This window comes from Oxyura jamaicensis, chromosome 2, assembly GCF_011077185.1.
Source record: "Oxyura jamaicensis isolate SHBP4307 breed ruddy duck chromosome 2, BPBGC_Ojam_1.0, whole genome shotgun sequence".
NCBI lineage: Eukaryota > Metazoa > Chordata > Aves > Anseriformes > Anatidae > Oxyura > Oxyura jamaicensis.
In genome coordinates this window covers 132,083,155-132,108,477 of record NC_048894.1, presented here as the reverse complement: position 1 = coordinate 132,108,477, position 25,323 = coordinate 132,083,155, and the positions used below count along the sequence as shown (strand labels likewise).

Genomic DNA, 25,323 nt, shown 5'->3' with positions numbered 1-25,323 from the left:
AATACATAAACAAGAAAAGAAGGACTAAGGAGAATCTCCATCCTTTATTGGATGTGGGGGAAACATAGTGACAAGAGATGAGGTAAAGGCTGAGGTACTTAATGCCTTCTTTGTCTCATTCTTTAGCAGCAAGACCATTTGTTCTCCAGTTACCCAGTTCCCTGAGCTGGCAGATAAGGTTGGTGAGCAGAATGAATCCTTCATAATCCATGAGGAATTTTTTAGTGACCTCCTCAATGATTTAGATGCATGCAAGTCTATGGGGCCGAATGGGATCCACCCAAGGGTACTGAAGGACTTGGTGGAAGTGCTCGCCAAGCTGCTTTCCATCATTTATCAGGAGTCCTGGCTATCAGGGGACTCGTGGCTAGCAAAAATGATGCCCGTTTACAAGAAGGGCCAGAAGGAGGATCCAGAAAACTACAGGCCTGTCAGTCTGACCTTTGTTCTGGGGAAGCTCATGGAGCAGATTGTTCTGAATGCCATCATGCAGCACCTGCAGGGCAACGAGGCGATCCGGTCCAGTCAGCATGTGTTTATGAAGGGCAGGTCCTGTCTGACAAACCTGATCTCCTAAGACAAGGTGATGGACTCAGTAGGTGATGGAAAGTCTGCGGATGTAGTCTACCTAGACTTCTGTAAGGTCTTTGACACTGTTTCCCAGCATTCTTCCGAGTCTTGCTGCTCACAGCTTGGATGGGTGTACATTTTGTGAGGTTAAAAGCTGGCTGGGTGGCTGAGCTCAGGGTTGTGATGAATGGAGTTAAATCCAGGTGGAGGCCGGTCACTAGTGCTGGCCCCCAGAGCTCAGTAACTGGGCCAGTTCTGTTCAATATCTTTACCAATGATCTGGACAAGGGGATTGAGTAAGTTTGCAGATAACACCAAGTTAGGTGTAAGGGTTGATCTGCTTGAGGGTAGGAAGGTTCTGTGGAGGGATCTGGATAGGACGGACTGATGGGCCAAGGTCAGCTCTATGAAGTTCAACAAGGCTAAGTGTTGGGTCCTGAACTTGGGGCACAACAGTCCCATGCAATAATACAGGCTGGGGGAAAAGTGTCTGGAAAGCTGCCTGGCGGAAAGGGACCTGGGGGTATTTGTCTATAGCCATCTGAGTATGAGCCAGAAGCATGCTCAGTTGGCCAAGAAGGCCAACAGCAACCTGGTTTGTATCAGAAACTGGGTGGGCAGCAGGACTAGGGAAGTGATTGTCCCCCTGTACTCAGCTCTGGTGAGGCTGCACCTTGAATACAGTGTTCAGTTTTGGGCCCCTCACTACGAGATGGATATCAAGGTGCTGGAGCATGACTAAAGAAGGGCTATGAAGCTGGTGAAGGGTCTAAAGAACAAGTCTTATGAGGAGCAGCTGAGGGAGCTGTGGTTATTTGGAGAAAAGGACATTCAGGGGAGACCTTATCACACCCTACAGGTACCTTAAAGGAGGCTATAGTGAGGTGGGGATCAGTCTCTTCTCCCAAGCACTAAGTGATAAGATAAATGGCCTTAAATTGTGCCGGGGAGGTTTAAGTTGTATATTAGGAAAACTTTCTTCACTGAAAAGGTTTTGAAGTATTGGAACAGGCCGCCTGGGGAAATACTTGAGTAACCATCCCTGGAGGTCTTCAAAAAATGTGTAGATGTAGAGCTTAGTGACAGGGTTTAATGGTGGGCTTGGCAGTGCTATATTAAAGGTTGAACTAGTTGATCTTAGAGATCTTTTCCAAACTAAATGGTTCTATGAAAACAATAACATTATTCTGCTTATAGGCTGAATCTAAGACTTACTCTCACATTAATTTTCCTTACATTTCCAAAGCCATAATTTTGTTCGTGGTTTTAAAGACTTTGATTTTATAGCTGTTTGTTTTGTTTGTAATACGTATATATACATATATATATTTTTTTCCTACAGTGAAAAATCCATGCTATTTCTATGTTAATGCCATGTATCCAGTAGTATAATTTAAAACTCCCTTGGTTAATATTCCCCAATTAATTTTGTATTAGATTTAATTTTATACTCAAGGGTTATTTACAGTTTAGAGGTTTAACTATCAGGGTTAAATTGAATATTATCAGGGCCATTACTTGCATATCATTACTACTACGAATGACACCTATATTGGTGTAGAATTGCTATACTGCTAACTAAAACTGTGCTGCCATTATGATATATTTTATATTAACAAGCTTTTTAAAAATATATTAGTAAACACTGATATATATTTTCATAAAGCTTAAATAGCAATTTCAAAAAGCGATTAGCTTACCGAGCTTTTTTTTTTTTTTTTTTTCTTTTTTTTGTGTGTGTGTGTGTGTGTGTTTATTTATTTTTTTTCCTGTGTGATTAGCTAGAAGGAAGGTTGTTTCTCATGACCTCATAAGTTGGTAGTCTAGACTTGCGGGCTAGACAACAATACTTTGCCAAAAACTAACCTCTAACATCTGTGGGCTATACATTAGGAGAAATGTGTTACCCCTGGGAAGTAATATCTGACATCACCAGCAAAAGACATATGAAAACTTTGGTTTGGGGTTAAAATCATCCCAACACAAGCTACTTCAAACTGTTTCCTTTCCTCCTTTAAAATCAAGAGGTGATCAGGAATCATACGCCTCAATAAAAATGTCACACTTATTTTAATAAGTCCTTTGGTCTGCAATATTCCTCAAAACACCAATATTAACTGTAAATTATAAGTGCAACAAACCTTAAAACTGTGAATGAAATAAATTGTATGACAACCATTTGGGGAGTTTACCATTTCTTTACATAGTCTATATTTTTGTTTAAAAAGTATGCTTATTTTGAAAAGGTATCGGAAATTCAAATGGCATTTATGAAGTTTTAAGGTTGTCTTACTATTAAAATGTCTTTCTGAAGTTGCTCATGCAGAATATGTTAGTTTTTTAAAGTTAAAATTGATTTTGTATTTAAATGATTTGGAGAGATGATCCAAATTTAAATTTTCATTTGTTTCCATAAATATTACCGATCCAACTGAAACTTCCAATATTGTTGTACATAGAAAATATAGGTAAATGCTCTAGTATGTTTAGAAAGGGAAAGACATACTCAGTGCATCCATTGCAAGTAAATCCATTGCCATTAGGATTATCATAGAATCATAACTTAATTCCAACCTTGAGTTGGAAGGGACTTTAATGATCTTCTAATTCTAACCCCCCTGACATTGGCAGGGACACCACTCACTAGATCATGTTGCTCAGGGCCGCATACAACCTGGCCTTGAACACTTCCATGGATGGGGCATCCACAGATCCTCTGGGCAACCTGTTCCAGTCCCTCATATTGAAGGATTTATTCCTTATATCTAATCTAAAGCTCCCCCCTTTTAGTTTAAAAATGTTTCCCTTTTTTTCTATCACTATCTGCTTGTGTAAAAAGTCACTCTCCATCTTTTGTATAAGCCCTCTTTAACTAATGAAAGGCCACAATGACACCTCCTTGGAGCCTTCTCTTTTCCAGGATGAACACCCCCAGAATTTTTCATAAGAGAGGTGCTCTAGCCCTCTAGTCATCTTTGTGGTCCTCCTCTGGACCCACTCTAACAGGTCCATGTCTTTCTTATGCTGCAGGCCCTTGCTGAGGGTACCACTGTCTATGTCTATTCCACTGTCTACGTCATTGATAAAGATATTAAACAGCACCAGTCCCAAGACAGATTCCTGAGGGACACCACTCATTACAGGCCTCTACCTGGACATAACTTTATAACTATAATTCTCTAACTGTAGCCATCTGGCCAATTCCTTATCTACTGAATACTCCAACCTTCAAATCCATATTTCTCCAATTTAGAGACAAGGATGTCATATGGAGTCATATCAAAAGCCCCAGAAGCCCGGGTAGATGACATGGGTTGGTCTTCTCTTGTTGACTGATGCAGTCACTCCATCATAAAAGTTCACCAGACAGGTCAGGCACAATTTGTCCTTGGTGAAGCTGTGCTGACTGTCTCGGATCACCGCCTTGTCTTGTATGTGACTTGACATTGCTTCCAGGAGGATCTGTTCCATGATCCTCCCAGGCACAGAGGTGGGGCTCATCAGTCTGTAGTTCACCTGGTCTTCATTTCTACCCTTTTTAAAAATGGGAGTGATGTTTCCCTTTTCTCAGTCACCAGGGACTTTGCCCTACTACCATGACTTTTCAAATATGATGGAGAGAGGCTTGGCAACTACATCAGACAGCTCCCTCAGGACCCTGGAATTTATGACATTGGGTCCCATAAACTTGTTTCATCAGTTTCATCACGTGGTCTTGAACCTCTTCTTTGTTTACAGCGGGAGGGACTTTGCTCCCCCAGATTCTGCCCAGGGATTCAGAGAATTAGAATCATAAAATCATAGAATGTCTTAGGTTGGAAGGGACCTTAAAGATCATCTAACTCCAGCCCCCTGCCATAGAAAGGGATACCACTTGATAGATGTGGAAATCCTGACTGACAGTGAAGGCTGAGCCAAAGAAGTTGCTGAGTAGCCTTCTCCATGTCTGTTGTTACCAGTTTTCCCTTCTCATTTATCAGAGGAGATAAACTCTCCTTGGCATTTCTTTTTCTGACCAACGTACCTACAGAATCCCTTCTTGTTATTCATTGCATCCCTTACCAAGTTCAGTTCCATCTGTGCCCTGCCTTTCCGGATCCCATCCTTGCATATGCAGAAGGAAATATATATATAATATATAAGTATCTAGCTTTGTTAAACTCACCAAAAAATAAAAATTAAATATAAAACATAAACAATTTCAGAATTTCGAAGAAAAATGCAAAATATTTATTTATTTATTTATGTGGATGCATAGGATTTGAAGTCCAGTTTTATACATAGCAAAGGGAAGTGTGGAAAGCTGGGAACATGTTCTGAATAAGATAGTACTTTGCCTAAAAATTGGGTCAGTAGAAATTATCACATATGTCATACATACACATATGCAAATTGATAGGCAGAAGTTAAAAAGATGGTTTGTAAACCAATTGACTGGTGATAGTCTTATTAGGAAAAGTTTTGTTTGTTTATTCCCTTTATTTTATGCAAGAGACAATTATTCTTTCTGAACAGTTCTTATTCACTTGGTAAAGTATATGTGATGAATAAATCTTTTGAAAGTTTTATTGGATTGTTGTTCCAATAAAGAAGAAAGATCCTGAATAGTGAAAAATAATTATTTTATTCATTAATGCCTTCGTTCTGTGGTATTCCTTCATTATACCCTTTAGCAACATGGGAAAGGCTGATTAGGTCACTTTTTCCATTCTCCACCCGCTGTAGGATTTGCACTGCTTACAGCAGGGTTTCTTTGTATTTCTTCTTGAAATGTCGCTGATAAACTATCCCTTGCTATTATTTTTAAAGGTCCCCCTGACAGGATCCCACCACCAACAAGACCTCTGCCAACAGTGCCCCCACATCGTTCGATCCCTCCAGCAGACCCGCGGAAGAATGACAGACAACCTAAACCTCCCCGGCCACCCACTGGTGATAAACCTTCCTATCCTGGGGCCAAACCTAACATCTGTGATGGGAACTTCAACACTCTGGCTATTCTTCGCCGGGAAATGTTTGTTTTCAAGGTAGGAGGTTGTGAAATTTTCAATGTTATATCAAATGTCTACATTTTTATTTTTTTTTTTTTTTTTTTTTTTTTTTTTAAGCAAACTCTCATTCATCATGACTCCACTTTCCCAGGCCTCTCACAGTTAGAAAGTTCAAGAAAGAAATTAAAAAATAAACATACACATAGCTTAAATATCTAGCAAGGGACTGCTGTAATGTTCTATTCGGGGAAAATACCCATGTCAGCAGAAAATGTAATGTCTCAAAATGCAAGTGTAAATAAATGCTGCAGGTTATGGAGAGATAAAAAAGCATAAATCAGCTCATGAGTAGGAGCTAGTAAGAATGACTTTGCTGGGATACAGCTACATTCAGACATATAGTAGATATTGTGTGTCTTAATTTTATTTATTTATTTAATATTTATTTATTTTTGCCCAGAGCTATAATTCTAACTTTATGATTAGATCTGTCATTTACAATGGATGTGTGTCATTGTGTTGTGGTTGCATTAAACCCACAACATCTAAGTAAAGTTCTTTGTCAAAAAAATACAAAAATCTTATTGCAAATGGGTTGCTGTTTATTTCCAGTCATCTTGCTCTAAGCTGATAAATGTGGTATATGCAACAAACTGAATTAATCAAACTGATCTGAAAGGCAGTCTTTTGATAGAAGGATTTTGCTAAGGCTCATGGACATCAAAACTATCTTAGGAAGTACAGTTTCCAGAAGGCATTGAATGTTGAAAAATAATTACAAAATATTTATTATTCAATGTCTTAAATCTTAAGACAATTTGTTGACAAGTATTGCTGTGTTCTGGAAACAGGAAAGAGGATAATCTATTATTTTGAACTATTGCTGTGTCAAATATGCTTCAGCAACAGGAAACATAGGATCTTTAAGGATTTGTTAGTGTTAGGTCAGAGGCTGGACTCGGTGATCTTGGAGGTCTCTTCCAACCGAGATGATTCTGTGACTCTGTGATTTGCTTTGTAAATATATGACATGATTCAACATTATAGCTAGGGCCTTTTACATGAATGGATAGTACTTTTTCCTTCAGCAATATCACAAGTACACATGAATTTGTCCTAAAGCATGAAGATACCAATTCAATGTTTTCTTTGTTTGTTTGTTTTGTTTTGCCTTTTTTTTTTTTTTTTTTTTCGTTCTTCCTTTTTGTTCTTTCTGGTGGGGCCATTACCCCCTTAACATGTTTTCTTTTTATGTACTCTATTGCTCCAGATAAATCTCTTTAGCAGTACTACTCAGACTTTGACTTTCTGTAGCATAACTTAGAAAAAATATTTACCAATAACTTTACATTAATCCATCCCAATTATTGATGAGTAACCAGTTATTGATGAATAACTTCACAACCCAATTATTAATGAAAAACTTCATAACCTAGTGAGGAAAAGAATATATATATATATATATATATATATATATATATATATTTTTTTCCAGGAACAGCTAAGTGTTTTGTCATCCCTAGGGCTGTCAGCCCTTTTCATTTGAGTAGATGGTACATCTTCAAACTCTGAGAGGTCTTGAACTATCAGTCTTTTTATGACTAAAACTCAAAGGTTAAGGAAGAATCTAATTTTCTAACTTGACATTAAACAGGATATTAAAATATCTACTTCAATCTCATATCATCCACTTCAAGAGCAATAAAACATTCTCTCATTTATTTTAGACATAAATCGATAAATAGCGAAATGCTATCCCACTAATACAAAATTTCCTGTCTAGCCAAGTCAGTGTTCCTGGATAAATAGATTGACCACCATTACTGATCACTCTTTACTATCCTGATTGAAAAGAATAACTATTTTTTCTTGGAAAGTTGTTTGCTGCTTATTGCCTTAACACTACATATAACGCTACATATTTACTATATAGCTTATATACTTTCTAGCATGCGTTTATGTTCTAAAACTAAAATTTTATTCCTGATGTCCACACGAAGAATGTTCTAATGAAGAAACATGGTCAAATATTATCAGAGAAAACAACCAATAACAGAGTGTTTACAGGTTTTATGTCTCGAGTTTAGAATTACAAAATTCAGTTGTTTCAATCTTAAAAGCGATATGTTGGAAGGCAATAAAAATATGACATTTGTCTGGATGAATATCTTTAAGGGTCCCACAGTTCTCATTTTCTCTTCAGAGTACCTGGCATCATGGCAAGAGATAACTTGGGTTAGCATGCTAAACAATGGGATTTAGTTAAGTATACAAATCCTGGTTTTGTAGTCTGTGTGTCTTTGAATCCTCGGGTTATTAGGCCATTCTGAACATTCTGGTTAAGAAATTAATTTGTTAATGATTTTCATCTACTAAGACAGTCTCATTACCTGGTTGTGATTCTCTCTCTCTCTCTCTCTCGTGTGTGCGTATGTGCACGGGGAGGAGCATGAAAGAATCAAGAAAAGGGAGAAGGAATTAGAAAAGCCAGAAAGTCAGGGGCTGTTATTTTTTACTTCCCTTTGCAGAATATCAGTGTGAGCAGATTACAGGTGAAAGCTTAGCACATCAGACTGTAGCAGGAGCAAGACAAGAATTCATTCTCAAAAGGTATAAACTGGAATAAGGAATGAATTCAAGGAGAGCATCCGGCAATGGAAGAAGTGAAGCTGGGGGTTCTGTTGTCTGACACAACTGAAAAATGCAACCACCTTACTCCTGCCCCTTAATGCTAGTACAAAGAAATCCTGGGAAGGCATGAGCAACAGGCTAAGAACCAGATACAGAGAGGCAGAGAAAAGAGGGAATTGATGGCAGTACTGTACCAGGTGGAAACAATTAAAGAAGAATTATGACCTTCATTGGAAGAATTATTGCTGGATAGTTCCCAGATGAGCTAAAATTAATCAAGTTGAAGGCTAATCAAGTGATATCCTTTGCTTTCTTTCTCTTTATCCACAGGTCTGTGATGACTGTGTAGTGGCAAATTTTACTTCCTTCTGAATAGCATGTGTGCTGTATACGAATTTCAAAATGAAAAAAAGCTAATATTTTTATCTCATGGTCCAGTTTCAAGATCAGGTGCTCAATTTGTTTAAATAATCCTTGAAATTGCTTGGGAGCTTAGCCATAGAGTTGAAGAATGCAAGCCATTTTGAATAATTAAATTATAATTTAAGCATAAAACTGAAGGAAAAAAGATAGTTTGAGTTTGAGATACACTGTGGATTTTCATAGTAGATGACAAACAATATTAATTTAAAGAAGATTGCTTTCTGTTGGCTATTTAGCTATTAGTTATACTTAAATGTATTAGAATATTAGAGGCAATTGCTGCATTCCATCAAATTGATGAGCTTTGTGGTTTTAAGAATATCCAGTATTCTCAAAGGGCTAGAACCAGAGTTAAACTGAATAACAGTAAACTTAAAGGGAAAATGGAATCTTCTTCTTCTTCTTTTTTTTTTTTTTTGTTTGTTTTGTTTTGTTTGTTTGTTTGTTTTCCATCAATTTCACAATATAGCAGTCCTAGCAACACTCGATTAAAATTTGTGTGGTTTAAGGAATTAAATAAAGAAGAATTGCTCTTAATGTAACGACTGGTAAACACAGAAGTAAAGCAATCAACATGTTAAAGATTCCCCAAAGATAAGCAAATAAAATTGGAATTTTACAGGTGAACTGTTTTGTTAGAAATTAATGGATTTTATGGAAAAAAAAAAAAAAGTTTTTCAACAAATATACATGGATTACTGCTATATAAACGTATTGTTACCAAAATATTTTTTTTCCTGAATTCATTAAATTAGGTGCCCTTAAAATGCCACTGCTAGCTATATGGCATGGAGAAGTAATATGCTAATAATAATAATAATAATAATAATGGAAAATAAATTAAGAACTGGTTTCAGATTTCATCAGATGATATTTGAAAGTGTATGAAGTTTGTCTTAATTGAATGTAGTTTTACAATTATTTTTATTGTTTAAAATGCGCTTGAACTGGTCTAAAAAAACATCAGGACAAGACTTTCTATGCCAAAATTCATGAGTGCCAAGTTTTTATCTTGAGGTTCCTGTTAGCTACTGCATTTATTCTGAATGCAATTAGTATTAGCTGTCACTCTCATTTCCAGTATTTTCTCCAGCTATTTTCTCCCTCTGTTTAGTTAGGACTCTCCAGGGATGTAGAAAATGCTGAAAAATGGAGAAAAAACAAATTGGTCCTCCTTTACTGGAAAAGTTGTGTGAAGTGGTATGACAGTCAGTCTGCCTGCTTTTAATTGAAAAAATATTATATATATATTATATATTATAATTATATTATATTTGACAATCCTGTCCTCTTCTTAAAGTCTCCTGGAAGTACCTCTAGGGTCCTCTGTGAAAAGGATCCTCATTTTCTAAGGTCACCAGATACGATTCATTAGCGAAGATATTTACAGCATGCTTTTCAAATCTTCTGTAGGGAAAAAAAAAAAAAAAAAAAAAAAAAAAGAGAGAGAGAGTTTTGAAGATGATATTGGATGTCCTACCCATAAAGGTACTAATGTTAATGCTTTCTGAATATTCTGTACAGTTAATAATAATAATAAAAAAAAAATCAAGGAGTTCAATGGTGCACAGAAATTCCTGTCTCTCAGATGTACTATCTATCAGTATGCAGGCAGAGTCACACTGGTTGTTTATTGTGTAATTTTTGAGGTGTGTATAGCTTGTGTTTGACTCTGTATGTTGATTGTTCCTTGTCAGCGAACTTACCTTTAGCTCTTTTTCAACAATATGTGTTACTGCTGTTATTATTTTTTTCCTTTATGTTTCTTTTAAGTTTATATGGATTGTAATAAAATCTTTAGCATTTTGAACTGGGCACAGTTCTCCTTAAGAAACAAATGAATGGATTATGGATATTATATGATCCATAATGTTTTTAGTACTCATGTTTGAAAAGTTAACTGTCTCCTTCGAGAATACCAGATTTAACCATTGCCATTTAATATGTTTTTTGTTGTAATGTAAGTGTAGAGAAAGAAGTGTGTCCACCAGGGAAAGAGCATTTACAGCTTAGAGAAATGTCTTCTGAAATGTTAGTGTTACAGATGGTAGAATATGGAAACAATTTTAGGAAGGCCTTAACAGGCTGTGTTTTACTATTTTATAGTAATTTCTCCACAACTTGCAGAAATTTGTTTTCTGACTCTTCATCTGCTGCGAACCACTGTAAAAACATTTATGAAGTGCCAAGCAAACCAAGCTAATTAGGCTGTCATTAGCCCTTGGCATTAGTTTAGGTTGCAGTTGCTTTCATACATAACTGTATAGCTGCCATTCAATATCCCTTTTGGAATTGTGTACTTATATGGAGTATGCTGTTAAACACAAAAGAAGACCAAAAAAAAAAAAAAAAAAAGTTTCTTGATATGTATTAAACAGAAGAGGAATTTTTAAAGCATTTTAGCATTGACTATTTAATCAGTAGACTGGCTGGTGTAATAAAAAAATAATCTGAGAGACAGGGGAAAAATACTACTAATAAAAAGTAGAGATAAAGAAATAGAAACAATAAGAGACTTGACTCCACTGAGTTTGAAAGCATATGCTTTTTCAAAGGTCTCCTAGACTGTTTGTGTAGCTGTTTTTGTCTCATAATGCCGTGGATGTCTGGTCTGTCAATTGCAGCCTGGGAATGTTCAGCAGAGGATGCTGTGGAAGTAAACACTTCGGGATCTGAGAGAGAAAAACACAACATATCAACTGTAAAAGACCAGGAATGGAAGGTCAGAAGTAGCTAAGACTGCGGAGAGCTGATTCCTTTCTACCTCTTTTTCATATTTTTATGATAGGAAGAATAGCCTGATGGGATTTGCTATTTTTGTACTCATTAGGGAGGACAGCAGCTTTAATTCGCGTAACTCAGGTTCTGTGTTGAAAAGGAGGGAGAAAAGCGGCAAAAGTTCAGGGGGGACTTCAGTGTATCGCAGTAGACCAAGCCCATTGGAAATGTACAAGATGGATGTTTCATGGCACAAAAAACAAGTTGTAGGATGTCAAGTAGGACAAAAGCAGGGAAGTGCTGGAATGCTAAAAGGTCATAGTTCATGTATTTTTGGTATATAGGTACTTTCACTGGCTGATGACAAAATATTTTCCAAAATTCATTTAAATCTTTCAGTGTGCTTCTAAGTTAGGAAAGGACTTTAGCTACCATGTTTCACAACTTTAAAATGCACTGTCTCTTCATCACTGTATGGGAAGCAGGTAGTATACTCCATCCAGCTGCAGGGAAATCTAGACAAGAATGTAATCACGAGTCATAAACTTCCCCGAGTAAGACATTTAAAAATCCTCCCAGTCACATTTGAAAAAAAATGTTATGGACACAGTTTTATGTTCATTTGAAAGATGACGAACCAGTCATAGCTACACTTATTAAGTAGCACTTACTAACCTCCAAGTACATTTGTGCATATATGAGTATCGTGCATAGAAAAGAATAGAGAATTATAGCTATATATTACTAGGGATTTATTTACAAGAGTGCAAGTGTAATGCATATATATGTTATTGAAACTCATAAGCAACTTGAACTGATTAACAATCTGCAATATGTGGCTAGTAAAATTCCTATTATTAATGTACTGGCCCACTATAAATCATAACTTTGGAAGGATGCGTGACTCAATATCTTCAGCAGAGCCTTAGATTTGTCAGACAGAGAAGTACTATTTTTTTCCAAGAAGGCTATGTTTCCATTGGCAAACAGTATAGTGTAAAAGGATTTGATCAGCAGCAAAGCAGATGGCACTGAGCTTCTCTCATGTCCATCATATGTGCTTTGCTTTTAATTAGATACAGTCTGTCTTCTGAGGTCAAACAGTTCCACTATAAATGTAGTTCAGTTTTTTTCTGAATGTCAGCCAGCGCTTAGACACTGGTGTCTTTGTGGGCACCTTGATGTTGTACCACACAATCTTTTCATTCAAAGCATGTTGCCATGTTGTTAATATGTCATTGCCCACACCATGTTGACCTAAATAAACCCTCCCATGCAAAACTCATATTATTATTTCTCCTAAAGCCATTTCTTTGAGTGACATGATGGTACCTGCTGTTTGACTGTCTCCTTAACACAAGTGTGAATGATGTACTGCTGAGACATCACCTTAAATTACATACTAACATCTTTCTGAATTCTATTTTCCCTGGGTGAAAAATAAGACAGAAACACTTGTTTAAATTCAATTTTAATTCAATTTAAACATAGGAAAGTACCTTCCCATTGTAAATCTTTACAGATCAAACACTGCAACAGGTTTTCTAGAGAATCTGTGGAGCCTCTGGAGCCTCAAAACCTTTGTGGAGCCTCAAAACCTGACTGGACACAGCCATGGGCTTCATCTGATTCTGCTTTGAGCAAAGGAGGGGGTTGCATCCTCAGAAGTGCCTTCCAACCTCAGCTCTATTGTGATTTTATGTAGGTATTGAAATGTGAGGACTAGAAAGGAATAGATCTGCAAATTGTCTCTGCATCATCTACTTTCTCCACTCTCCTCCAAAGGCGGAGATTGAGCATTTCTTCATACTCCTCTGAATCTACTCTGAAATAAGTTCCTTCCAAACTCAGTCATTCTGTGATGCTGTGAATCCATTGAAATTTGACTGTTTTACCAATTCATGTCCCCATAGCATGTGATCCATTGTCTCTTTTAGGCTACAGCTCTCACAGGGGGTATCTAGTGAGACTTAATCAGGGGTCTGTTTTGTGACTAGCAGTCACAAAACTGCTAGTCACAGGAGACCTGAACAGTCTCCTGTTCAGGTCAGGAGAAGGGTCCAGGCACAGCAGACGTGTATGCAGCTGCTGATCACAAAGCACTAACAGAGGGGTCTGTGGGGAGCCACCACCTCCAGCTGTGCAAGACAAATCCTCTCCTGTCTCCTTTCTGGTATCAGCTTTCAGGAGAAATCAGCCTCCACTTCAAGGGTCAGGCTCTGGTCTAAAACACTTTATTCAAAGACTAATCCTTTCCTTCTGTTGATGAACCATTACACCTACACTTCCTACCCCACAGAGTCATCACATTAAAAAGATTTTTTCACAATGGGGTAGACAAAACTGAGCTCAACAGAACTGCTCAAATAATTGTATGAACCCATACAAAAATGTAGTGGTAGGATGTGGGATGTATCTGTAAAGGTTAGACAGTTAAACATTGTGATGGTTTTACCGTGCTAGGCAGCTGAACACCGCAACCACTCTCTCACTCCCCTTCCTCCGATGAGGAGGGGAAGAAGTAAAGGAAAGAACAACTCACGGGTTGAGATAAAGATAATTTAATTAAAAGGAAATGTAATTATTAAGGAAATATTATTATTAATTAAACAATTCAACTAAGGGGAAAAAAAGGGAAAGGGGAAGAGGGAGGGGGAAAGGGAATAACTAAACAAAACAAGTAAAGGTGGTGTGGAAGTGCAGACGAAAGCAATTACTCTCTACTTCCCACAAATGAGCGATGCTTGACCACATCCTTGAAGCAGGGCCTCAATGCACGTAGCCAGTGTTTGGGAAGAGGACAGATGTTTTTGCAACGAGAGCCCACCCCTCCCCTCTTCTTCCTTTTTCCACCTTTTATTGCTGAGTGTGACATCATATGGTATGGAACCAACCATATGGTTGGTTTAGGTAGCTGCCCTGGTGATGTTTCTTTCTCACTTTTTTGCCCACCCCCTAGGAGAGTTAGAGAGAGTCCTGATGCTGTGCCAGCACTTCTCAGCAGCAGACACAACACTGGTGTGATACCACTGCTGTTCTAGCTACAAGTGCAGAGCGCAGCACTGTATGAGCTGCTGCAGGGAAAGTTAACATCCCAGCCAGACCCGGTACAAACATGAATGTTAACAAATTCTTATTTCTGACTTAGTTTTAACCTAATAAATAGTGGGGAAAAAAATGTGAGACTAACTATTTGGAAGCCCAAATTCCAAGAATTAGTCATTTTTGTATGCCACCAATTCATAGAATTGGTGGAATCTGAAGATCTCTGCCACACTATGTATACAGTGGGTCAAATCTGTACATATTCTTAGGAAAGTACTTGTAACAATATGAATAAAAATGGAATTATGGTTCTCTCTTACTTCACCCAAAATAATCCATAAATTATAACGTGCTTATATGTTGTTACTTGTGGATATGTAGACTAACAAAAATTGCTATTTTAGTTAGCCATTGAATATAACTGTCCTCCCTTCTTTTTCCCACTAATGTCAAGAGTTTATTCTGAAACCAGATGACCAGTAATTTAATTTTGCTTGTGAACAGAACAAGTTTAATATAACATCAAATGAAAGAAATACAGGAAAATTATAACTCTGCAGGCCACTGTTAAAGAAATTGAAGAAAAAAAAATCAAAAATATAGATAAATAAATAAACATAAAAGACTTTGATCTGGCAAATTTATGTCTTATGAATAATGTAAGGTAAACAGAGAACCTCAATGAGGAAAATATATGAACATAAAAGCTCTTAGTGAGCATACTCATTTGAGTAAGTACTAACAGTGCAAATTAAAGGTGAGATCGAATCCTGATTTTCTTCTCACAGTTACAATGTTTACTTGTTACAGGCATTTGTAACTGTGAACCAATAATTTTTTTACTTGCTATTTTACTACAGCAAAAACTTAACAAAAAGCCATAACAGAATACTTGGGTACAAAATGTATTTAATCTTTTTAAACTTGACTGTTTTCAGAGAGTAAGTGTTTGAATGTTCCACTGATGAAAAAAAAAAATATTTAATTTGCAATAGAATAACAAAAAAATAATAAAATAAAAAAGATTTAAAAAATAATTGCAAAATTTCACGGCAAGGAATTATTTAAAATTACATGGAGGCACCAGCAAGTGTTATCTTGGAATATTAACAATGCATTTTAATAGGGGCTACACCTTAATGGAACCAAAGGGAGTAATTGGAGAAACATTTCAAGCACAAGACTTAATTAAAATTTCTTGTACAAAATTGTGGCCTTTCAACTAATTTATGTAGAGATTTTGGGAAACAATTGTAATGATTTGTAATGTAAGATTTTTCAAGCAGTGTTATTGATTAGTCTTGGAAATATTTGCTTAATCTTGATTTGCAGCAAAGGCTTTATATTCCAGAAGTATTTGTGTGTGTTTTAATTATTCATTTACTTTTTTATTTATTGCCAATTCAAGGGGTTAAGGATCAACAACACAGAAGTTTAACAGAAATTAAAAGAAACTCATCTCATTTGTTCCTCTAAATTAGTTGTTTCCTGTGCAAAGCACTGCACTACTAAGCTGTTGAAGTCTTAAATAATTAAGCAACCTCCATGCGCTTAGTTTTTTCAACAAATGAATGAAAAAACATTTGCAATTTGAAAATCTACTAAAATATAAGAAACTTATAATAAGCAGTTATCAAAACTCTATATCTTCTTTTTTTTATAAGTCATAGCTTGACTGTTTTTTGAAGAGCATTCTTCCTTGCCTACTGAATGAATTCTTGGTCCAGCTAAAACTAATGTGAAAAATTCCATTGACCTCAACAGAATCAAGATTTCACCAGCGTTAAGTACCTTTGACATGACAGGAAGACTACCAACTATGAGTAATAGATATTAGGTAAAATAACACAAGAAACAGCACATTAGTTTGTAATATTAAGTATATGAAATCAAGAACTCTTTTACTATATAATATGATAATATTGCTTGTCCAGTCTATAAGTTGAAATAGGACAGGGAAAATTTTAAGTAATGATCTGACAAATCTGTCCAGTGAAAGTATCTTCACTGAGGAGAACAGACTGTATTATTAGATCAAACAATATACTTGGTAATAGAATTCAATGATTACCCCTTTTCCCAAGCAGAGCACCAGTGTTTCTTTTCAATCTTACCACGATGGGGCCTTTGCAGATGTTTTGGTGATATCTGTCCAACTCTATAGTCACTCACAGTCATTTAATGTTTTAAATCGTAAATTCACAGTTTATCTGTAATCATATTTATTCTACAGTATCAGATATGTACTGTTAGAAACTCCTTCAATTTCTTCAATATTTAATCCCTGTATCTGAGTGACAAAGCAAAGACAATCAAATTTGCTCAAGCAGATAATGACAAAACAATTAGGAATGGTTTTAAACTAAAAGAGGAGAGATTTAGATTAGAGATTAAGAGGAAGTTCTTCACTCAGAGGTTGGTGATGCACTGGAACAGGTTGCCCAGACAGGTTGTGGATGCCCCATCCCTGGAGGTATTTAAGACCAGGTTAGATGAGACTCTGGGAAATCTGATCTAGTGGGTGGTGTCCCTGCCTATGGCAGGGGGATTCAAATTAGATGATCTTCAGGGTCCCTTCCAACCCAAAGCATTCTATGATTCTAAATATAGAACATTTTTCATTGGTATCATTGTTGGTTGCTCTTTGCTGGATATTCCTGTCTCCATGACCTGCTTTTCTCTTTGTCCATTTCTGTCAGTCTCAACTCTGGATCACATCAAGAACATATCTGTTTAGCCACAGATTACAGCAAGAACCACTGTAAACTTTTTCTAATCCTGCTAATTCCATGGGGAAGATTTACTTAGTAGTGCAGCATGGTACTCAAAGCCTGATGTGGTACCAAGATAGATTTTTTTGCTGTTGTTGTCAGCACACTTTCATAGATTACAAGCATTAAACTGATCAAAGAGCATATATTAGCATTTTAGCTGTTCAGGGGCTTGAATCCAAAATGACTCCCCTACAGAGTTCCTTACATCATGTCTTTCTCTATTTTCATTATCAGCATATCAGAGCTTATTGCTTCATTCATTCATAAGCAACATGAAAGGCTGAGTTATCAGAAATCTATATTCAATGCATGTATATTTTTAAAAGCTGAATTTGGTTATGTACTGTACATCTTGGTCTGGACTAGTCACTTGTGTGGACTTCTCTGTCTCAGTTCATAAAATCATAGCATCATAGAATATTTTGGGTTAGAAGGGACCTCTAAAGATCAGCTAGTTCCAACCTCTTGCCATAGACAGAGAGATTTTTCAATAGACCAGTTTACTCAAAGCTCCATCCAACCTGGCCTGGAACACTTCCAGAGATTGGGCATCCACAGCTTCACTGAATAGTCTCTTCCAGAGCCTCACCAACCTCATAATAAATAATTTATTTTGAATTCCAATCTAAATCTAACATATTTTTGTTTAAAACTATTACTTGTTGTCCTATTGCTACAATTCCAGATAAAAAGCCCCTCACGATTTTTCATGTACACCGCCATTAGTTACTGGAAGGCATAGGAAAGGCATTCTGGGACATAGGTTTGGGATTTTTTGGCCTTCAGAGAATTTCATTAGTTGACTTCCACAGACAATGTCTATAATACAGAAACAAAGAAGGAAGATTAGGAAGAATTTATTTTAGAAAGGTTGAGGATAAAATTAAACACATTCTTACATTAATTATAAATGTCATTTATGACAATGCATTCTAGAATACAAAGATCATTGCATCAATGCAATGAAAGCTGTATTAATACATCTATGTACTAATACATAGATGAAGTACTAATTTGGAGTACTAATTTCTGTATTCATACAGTGTCAAGAATAGTTTTGTGACAGTTGTTTTTGGTTAATCTTGGTGGATACAGTTTGGTATTCCCTAGTCTTCATGAACTTTTGGCCAACAATAGTGAAGAGTAATAACATATATTTTATTTCCCCAATAAAAAGAGACTTAGGAGTTTGATGTATCTTGAAATGATACTACATGATCTCCCAGACCTGCCATGGTTCACAGGCCACAGGCTTATTCATGTAGCTAAAAATTATTTTTTAATGCGTTAATACTTTTGTGTTCTATTTGGACTTTTCCAATCTTCTTTGTTTGCTGGTGTTAGCTATCTGGGTTAAAGAAACTAGAAATGAGTAATTATGGCTTTGGCTTAATCATCACTACTCCATTTAACTTTTTGCAGTGTTTTCCCTGCCAGTGTCTAGAAACTTTGATGAAGCAGGTCATACTGTCTCTTGCATTCTCGGTGAACTTCTGGTTATCTAGGCCAAGAGATAGCCCATTATATAGCCTACATTCCACACTGAATCAATCTCTATATTTGGGGGCAAAATTATAGACAGGGGATTGGGTTTGCTTTTCTCTGGCATTTTTGATTTTCAGGAAAAGCCTGATGACTCAGACTTTTGTATTCTGCTCACCCCTCAGGCAGATGTCCATATTACAAGTGATAAAGCTATAAGGATAGACAGGTAGAGGAAACCCAATTATCTCAATTTAATTAGAACAGTTGGTCTGTTTTGCTTGGACAAAGTTAAGTCTGTCCTGAACCATTTTCAAATATTTCTATGTCTATTCCTTACAAATGTGGAGTCAACAAAGTCAGACCAATGAGAAATAGATAAAATATAATTCTTAAAAGAAATAAAAGTTATTGTGAAAAAAAAAAAAATAGGCATCCAAGAAAGAAAGGAAGAAAGGAATAAATCCTTATTATATGTATATACATATTTTTCTTATGGTCCGAGATAAACAGAAAAACAAATTAAAAACAAACATGGGAAAAAAACAAAACAAAACAAAACAAAAAAACGATTTTTTTTCTGTAGGATAATAGGGACTACAGTTGGTCTTTGGGATAGATTTGTCTTCAAAGATCTGTGCTATTATAGGTAAGATAGAATAGAATACTGCCAAGGAATACCATGCAACTGGGAACACATTTCTGAAAATACATTTATCTGAATATCTAACCTATTCCTAGGGAATTGTGCATGTTTTCAAATCCTCTTGCTAATTTTATTTGAAGGGAAAAGCTAGTCCGAGATTATTGATATTCTTTCTTAATGGAACAGCAAACCAGGCTATAAAAGGATAATTTGAATAAAAGTGGACATACAATATCATTGTTGACTTGAGGGATGAAGGAAGTTGTAAAATTAGTATTACTAAGATTTCAAATAGAATAGAGGCTCACATGTTTGTCATAGTTCAGCTAGCAAACTGTTGCAGAAAAGTATTGATTATTTGGTTTCCCGTAGCATCTGGAGGGGAATGTATTAATGTAAGAGAAGTACCAAGAAGTAGGTGTTGGTAGCTAGAAAAGCTGTGACTCATTTGAACGTGATATTCAACATATATCCCATGATATTTCCAAGAATCATGATAATGTGTTGACACAGCCTGTGTAAATGCAGGCCTCTCAGAAAGTCACTCTTCGTTCCAACATTCCAACTCCTTTTACACTATGATTTGTAGAGAGACAAGGAGAGCAGACATCTTCACCTCATATTGGCATTCAACTACTTATTAAACCTTTTCACACCTTTTCATTGATGCAAATGCATCATACTTTTCCCATTTGAGTCTTCACTGTAAGAATATTTGCAGTTTAAATATAACTTATACTTTAGCAGTACATTTTTTTTGTTGTTTTGTTTTCCTGAAGGCCAGGATACTAAAAAAAGTAATAATAATAAAATATTTTTTTATTATTGTTTTAAAATATACAGTTTTCTTATCTTTCTGTGGTGCAGAATGCACCATTTCTCTGTGAACTCATTAAACTCATTGACTTCTGTATGAACTCCCCAAGGATAGAAGAACATAATTGGGTTCAAGAAAATTTACAGATTGCTTACAGATTGTTTTGTGCAATCACTACTGGGGAAATAACTAGTCAACTGCTCTGTCAAGACCTCATGTTCATCCTGTGGATGAAGTGTTTTGTGCATCACATACATGTGCTGTTACCCACAGAGCATTAGAGGGAATGAGAACATTCCAGAAATTCCTGGCAGCAGTCGTAGATTTGATGTTTTCACAGGTCTTTTTTGTGTCTCACTAATAGCTGGCTGTTTGTTTGTTCATATTGAGTAATCATCATGTGGCAATGGGAACATTTTATGGAGTCTAAGTCTTTTTAGTTATTTGGAAAATATCAGAATGAACTGAAATGCCAAACTCAGGAATAAAGAGACCAAAAAAAGACAGCTTAGTTACTTTTTATTATTATTATTATTTAATATATTATTATTATTATTATTATTATTATTATTATTATTATTATTATTATTATTATTGAATTATCTAGTTGGCAAAGCTACAGCATTAGTGGCATGACTCATACCTGAGTTGTTAAAATTAGTAAGTTCTGGGACATCATAAAAGCAATAGCACTGAGGAGTATGATCTCCAGCTGCACCATAGTGCAAGGTCTGTAACTGTCAGATTTGCATTTGGAATAGGTTCACTAAGCAAATTCTGGTATAGAAGACTTTCCAGGAAGAGCTCTTGGAAGTATATCATAGTGATATCATGTGTGGAAGTCTTCCACCTAAGGCCCAGGTCAACCCATTGAGTTTGTTACGGATCTCTGAGACTGCTAAATTTCATGTAAAAAAACTAGTGTCATCTAGCCATTGTTGATAACCAAAGATACAGTGGCACATTTTAAAAGTATACTGTATAATAGTTTTTCCTTGAACTAAAAGCATTCTATAGATACTTACAGGTTTTGGTTGCTTCAGAGTATTTTTGAAAGGTTAATGTATACAAAGAAAGGAAATGCATAAATGCCATTACTACTGTCTACATAGCAAAAACAGGACAGATGAATATGCATCAAAATGTTTTATAAAAAGCTAAAATACAATTTTATAATGAAGAAACTATAAAATATGTATATTTGAATAAGAGTAGTAAGACTGAAATAATTAAAACAAAGGATATAGTTAAAGAATCATTTACTAATGAGAACAGAACAGGAAAAAAATGAGGACACATTTCAAAATTAAATATTAACCAAATGTGCATCACAGTGTTCTTAAATGAATTACTGCCATGGAATACTAAATACTAGTAGCAGCCCTAAGCTGTGCCTAGTTTAGAATGAAATTGTTGAAAGAAGAAAGAAAGAAAAAAGCTGTTTTCATCTACACTGGCAAGGGCAAGAGGAGTCATTAAGTTAGGAAAATTAACTCAAATTAAGTTAACTAACTTACTGCATTTAGCTAATCCACTCCACCAAGCACAGACAGGGAAGGGCCAGGGTTTACATGAAGGCACTTCTTTCAAAGAGAACATATAGCCATGGTTGTGGATGCCTCTGAAAGTAAGCTATGTTCACTGTATTCATTTAAAAAGATAACTTGTCTGGTATTTCTGTATGAATAGTACCAAGCCTGTTTCCTTAACAAACAAATACACAAATGGCCTGTCTGGGCACTTTTAAAGAATAAGATCTACTTTTAGGAGTTGATTTCTAACATGTGCCTATGTGCATCTTATGCATCCAGTATTCAGGGAAGCATATATAGTGTTTGGATATAGTAATTGTCTCAGAATCACAGAACCTAGTCTAAATATGAGTGGGTGTTTTTCAAAGCTTGTTGAAGAGTTGCAGAATTCTTATATTGATTCTAATATTGAGCATTTCAGAATTGTCCTACAGTGGAAACTAGAAGAATTATACCTTTTTTAATGTAAGGGGCTACAGTAAAGAGTACTTCAATTTTGTCCAGTTCACTGTAAAACAAATGAATGTCTCTTCCTACCACTATTAAAAAATTATGTAGATGCCATGGAAGCACAACACAGCCCAGAGAAAGCAGTCTAGGAGGTTTCTGGAGAAAGTGGAAGATAGCTTCCTGACGCAGCTGATTAGTGAGCCTACCAGGGGTGGTGCCCCGCTAGACCTTCTCTTCACAAACAGAGAAGCACTGGTGGAGGATGTGATTGTCGGGAGCTGTCTTGGGCAGAGTGACCACGAAATGGTGGAGTTCACTATTCTTGGCGAGGCCAGGAAGGGAACCAGTAAAACCACTGTACTGGACTTTCGGAGAGCTGACTTTGGGCTGCTCAGGACACTGGTTGGTAGAGTCCCTTGGGAGGCGGTTCTGAAGGGCAGAGGGGTCCAGGAAGGCTGGGCGCTCTTCAAGAGGCAAATCCTAATGGCGCAGGAGCGGTCTGTTCCCATGTGCCCAAAGATGAGCCAGCGGGGAAGAAGACCAGCCTGGCTGAACAGAGAACTGTGGCTTGAGCTTAGGAGAAAAAAGAGGGTTTATAATCTTTGGAAAAGTGGGCTGGCCACTAGGGAGGACTATAAGGATGTAGCGAGGCTGTGCAGGGACAGAATTAGGAAGGCCAAAGCTCATCTGGAGCTCAATCTGGCTACTGCCGTTAAAGATAACAAAAAACGCTTTTATAAATACATCAACACAAAAAGGAGGACAAAGGAGAATCTCCATCCTTTACTGGATGCAGGGGGAAACTTAGTTACAAGAGATGAGGAAAAGGCGGAGGTGCTCAATGCCTTCTTTGCCTCAGTCTTTAGCAGCAATACCGGTTGTTCTCTGGATTCCCAGTACCCTGAGCTGGTGGAAGGGGATGGGGAGCAGGATGTGGCCCTCACCATCCACGAAGAACTGGTTGGTGACCTGCTACGGCACTTGGATGTGCACAAGTCGATGGGGCCGGATGGGATCCACCCAAGGGTACTGAGAGAACTGGCAGAGGAGCTGGCCAAGCCACTATCCATCATTTATCAGCAGTCCTGGCTATCGGGGGAGGTCCCAGCTGACTGGCGGCTAGCGAATGTGACGGCCATCTACAAGAAGGGCCGGAGGACTGACCCGGGGAACTACAGGCCTGTCAGTTTGACCTCAGTACCAGGGAAGCTCATGGAGCAGATCCTCTTGGGAGTCATCATGCGGCACTTGAAGGGCAAGCAGGCGATCAGGCCCAGTCAGCATGGGTTTATGGAAGGCAGGTCCTGCTTGACGAACCTGATCTCCTTCTATGACAAAGTGTCACGCTGGGTGGACGAGGGAAAGGCTGTGGATGTGGTCTACCTTGACTTCAGCAAGGCTTTTGACACCGTCTCCCACAGCATTCTCCTCAAGAAACTGGCTGCTCTTGGCTTGGACTGGCGCACGCTTCGTTGGGTTAGAAACTGGCTGGATAGCCGGGCCCAGAGGGTTGTGGTAAATGGAGTCAAATCCAGTTGGAGGCCAGTCACTAGTGGCGTCCCCCAGGGCTCGGTGCTGGGGCCGGTCCTCTTTAACATCTTCATCAATGATCTGGACGAGGGCATTGAGTGCACCCTCAGTAAGTTTGCAGATGACACCAAGTTAGGTGCGAGTGTCGATCTGCTCGAGGGTAGGAAGGCTCTGCAGGAGGATCTGGATAGGCTGCACCGATGGGCTGGGGTCAACTGCATGAAGTTTAACAAGGCCAAGTGCCGGGTCCTGCACCTGGGGCGTAATAATCCCAGGCAGAGCTACAGGCTGGGAGATGAGTGGTTGGAGTGCTGCCAGGCGGAGAAGGACCTGGGAGTGATAGTGGACAATCGGCTGAATATGAGCCAGCAGTGTGCTCAGGTGGCCAAGAAGGCCAACGGCATCCTGGCTTGTATCAGAAATAGTGTGACCAGCAGGGCTAGGGAGGTGATTGTCCCCCTGTACTCGGCTCTGGTGAGGCCGTACCTCGAGTACTGTGTTCAGTTTTGGGCCCCTCGCTACAAGAAGGACATCGAGGTGCTTGAGCGGGTCCAAAGAAGGGCGACGAAGCTGGTGAGGGGCCTGGAGAACAAGTCCTACGAGGAGCGGCTGAGGGAGCTGGGCTTGTTCAGCCTGGAGAAGAGGAGGCTCAGGGGCGACCTTATCGCTCTCTACAGATACCTTAAAGGAGGCTGTAGAGAGGTGGGGGTTGGCCTGTTCTCCCACGGGCCTGGTGACAGGACGAGGGGGAATGGGCTAAAGTTGCGCCAGGGGAGTTTTAGGTTAGATGTTAGGAAGAGCTTCTTTACTGAAAGGGTTGTGAGGCATTGGAACAGGCTGCCCAGGGAGGTGGTGGAGTCACCATCCCTGGAAGTCTTCAAAAGACGTTTAGATGTAGAGCTTAGGGATATGGTTTAGTGGGGACTGTTAGTGTTAGGTTAGAGGTTGGACTCGATGATCTTGAGGTCTCTTCCAACCTAGAAATTCTGTGATTCTGTGATTCTGTGCCATGTAAAGGTATTATAAATGAATTATGATGAACAAATTATTGTTCCACTTAGGACTTTCTGAGAATATAATACAGATCACCATTTTGGAAAATAAAAGTGCTATTTCCTGTAACTCTAAGGAAAAAATAAAAATAAAAAATATTTTTTTTTAAAAAAGGCTGATTAGAAAACTCTCATTAAGTGGGTAAAATTGATCAAATAAATCAAGGGGAAATTTGGTTGCACAGCTGACATCTTTAATTTTTGATATCTTTTGACTGTCACAGCAGAATGTTAGTTTCACTAGTTTCCACTTTTTGACCAGGAAACAGGAAGTTTTCCTTTGAGTTTGTTTTGTGTTTGTTCTTTTTTGTTTTGTTTTGTTTGTTAGTTTTAAGTTGTAATTGCTATCATCTTGATCTTTTCTAGCTTCAGAATCTAGTGCTTGTTTTGATGAGAAAGTTAATATTTATGTAGTATTACAGGTATTACAGAATGGCCCAATATGTTTTGGTCAACTTTTTCCAGGGATAGAATATATATATATACGTTAATCCTCATGACCATAAATGAGAGCTATTTACAGTGAAATAGTGAATTTTTCCTCAAGTCATAATAAACTACACAGGTTGAAATGTAATGTAAAAAGTCAGAATTGTGACGTACTAGAGAAAGAATGGGCTCTATCCAGATGAAAAGAGAAATTATCAGAAGTGTAGGGAAAA

General features: G+C 37.5%; 1 protein-coding gene across 2 annotated transcripts in view; it reads left to right on the top strand.

Moving 5' to 3' along the window:
• MMP16 (matrix metallopeptidase 16) overlaps positions 1-25,323 on the top strand; it is a 201,544-nt gene that overhangs the window by 139,327 nt on the left and 36,894 nt on the right. For both annotated transcript variants that reach the window (XM_035316408.1, XM_035316409.1), the window contains one exon: positions 5,380-5,597. In XM_035316408.1, the coding sequence (XP_035172299.1) occupies positions 5,380-5,597 (218 nt within the window). The remainder of the gene's footprint in view (positions 1-5,379; positions 5,598-25,323) is intronic.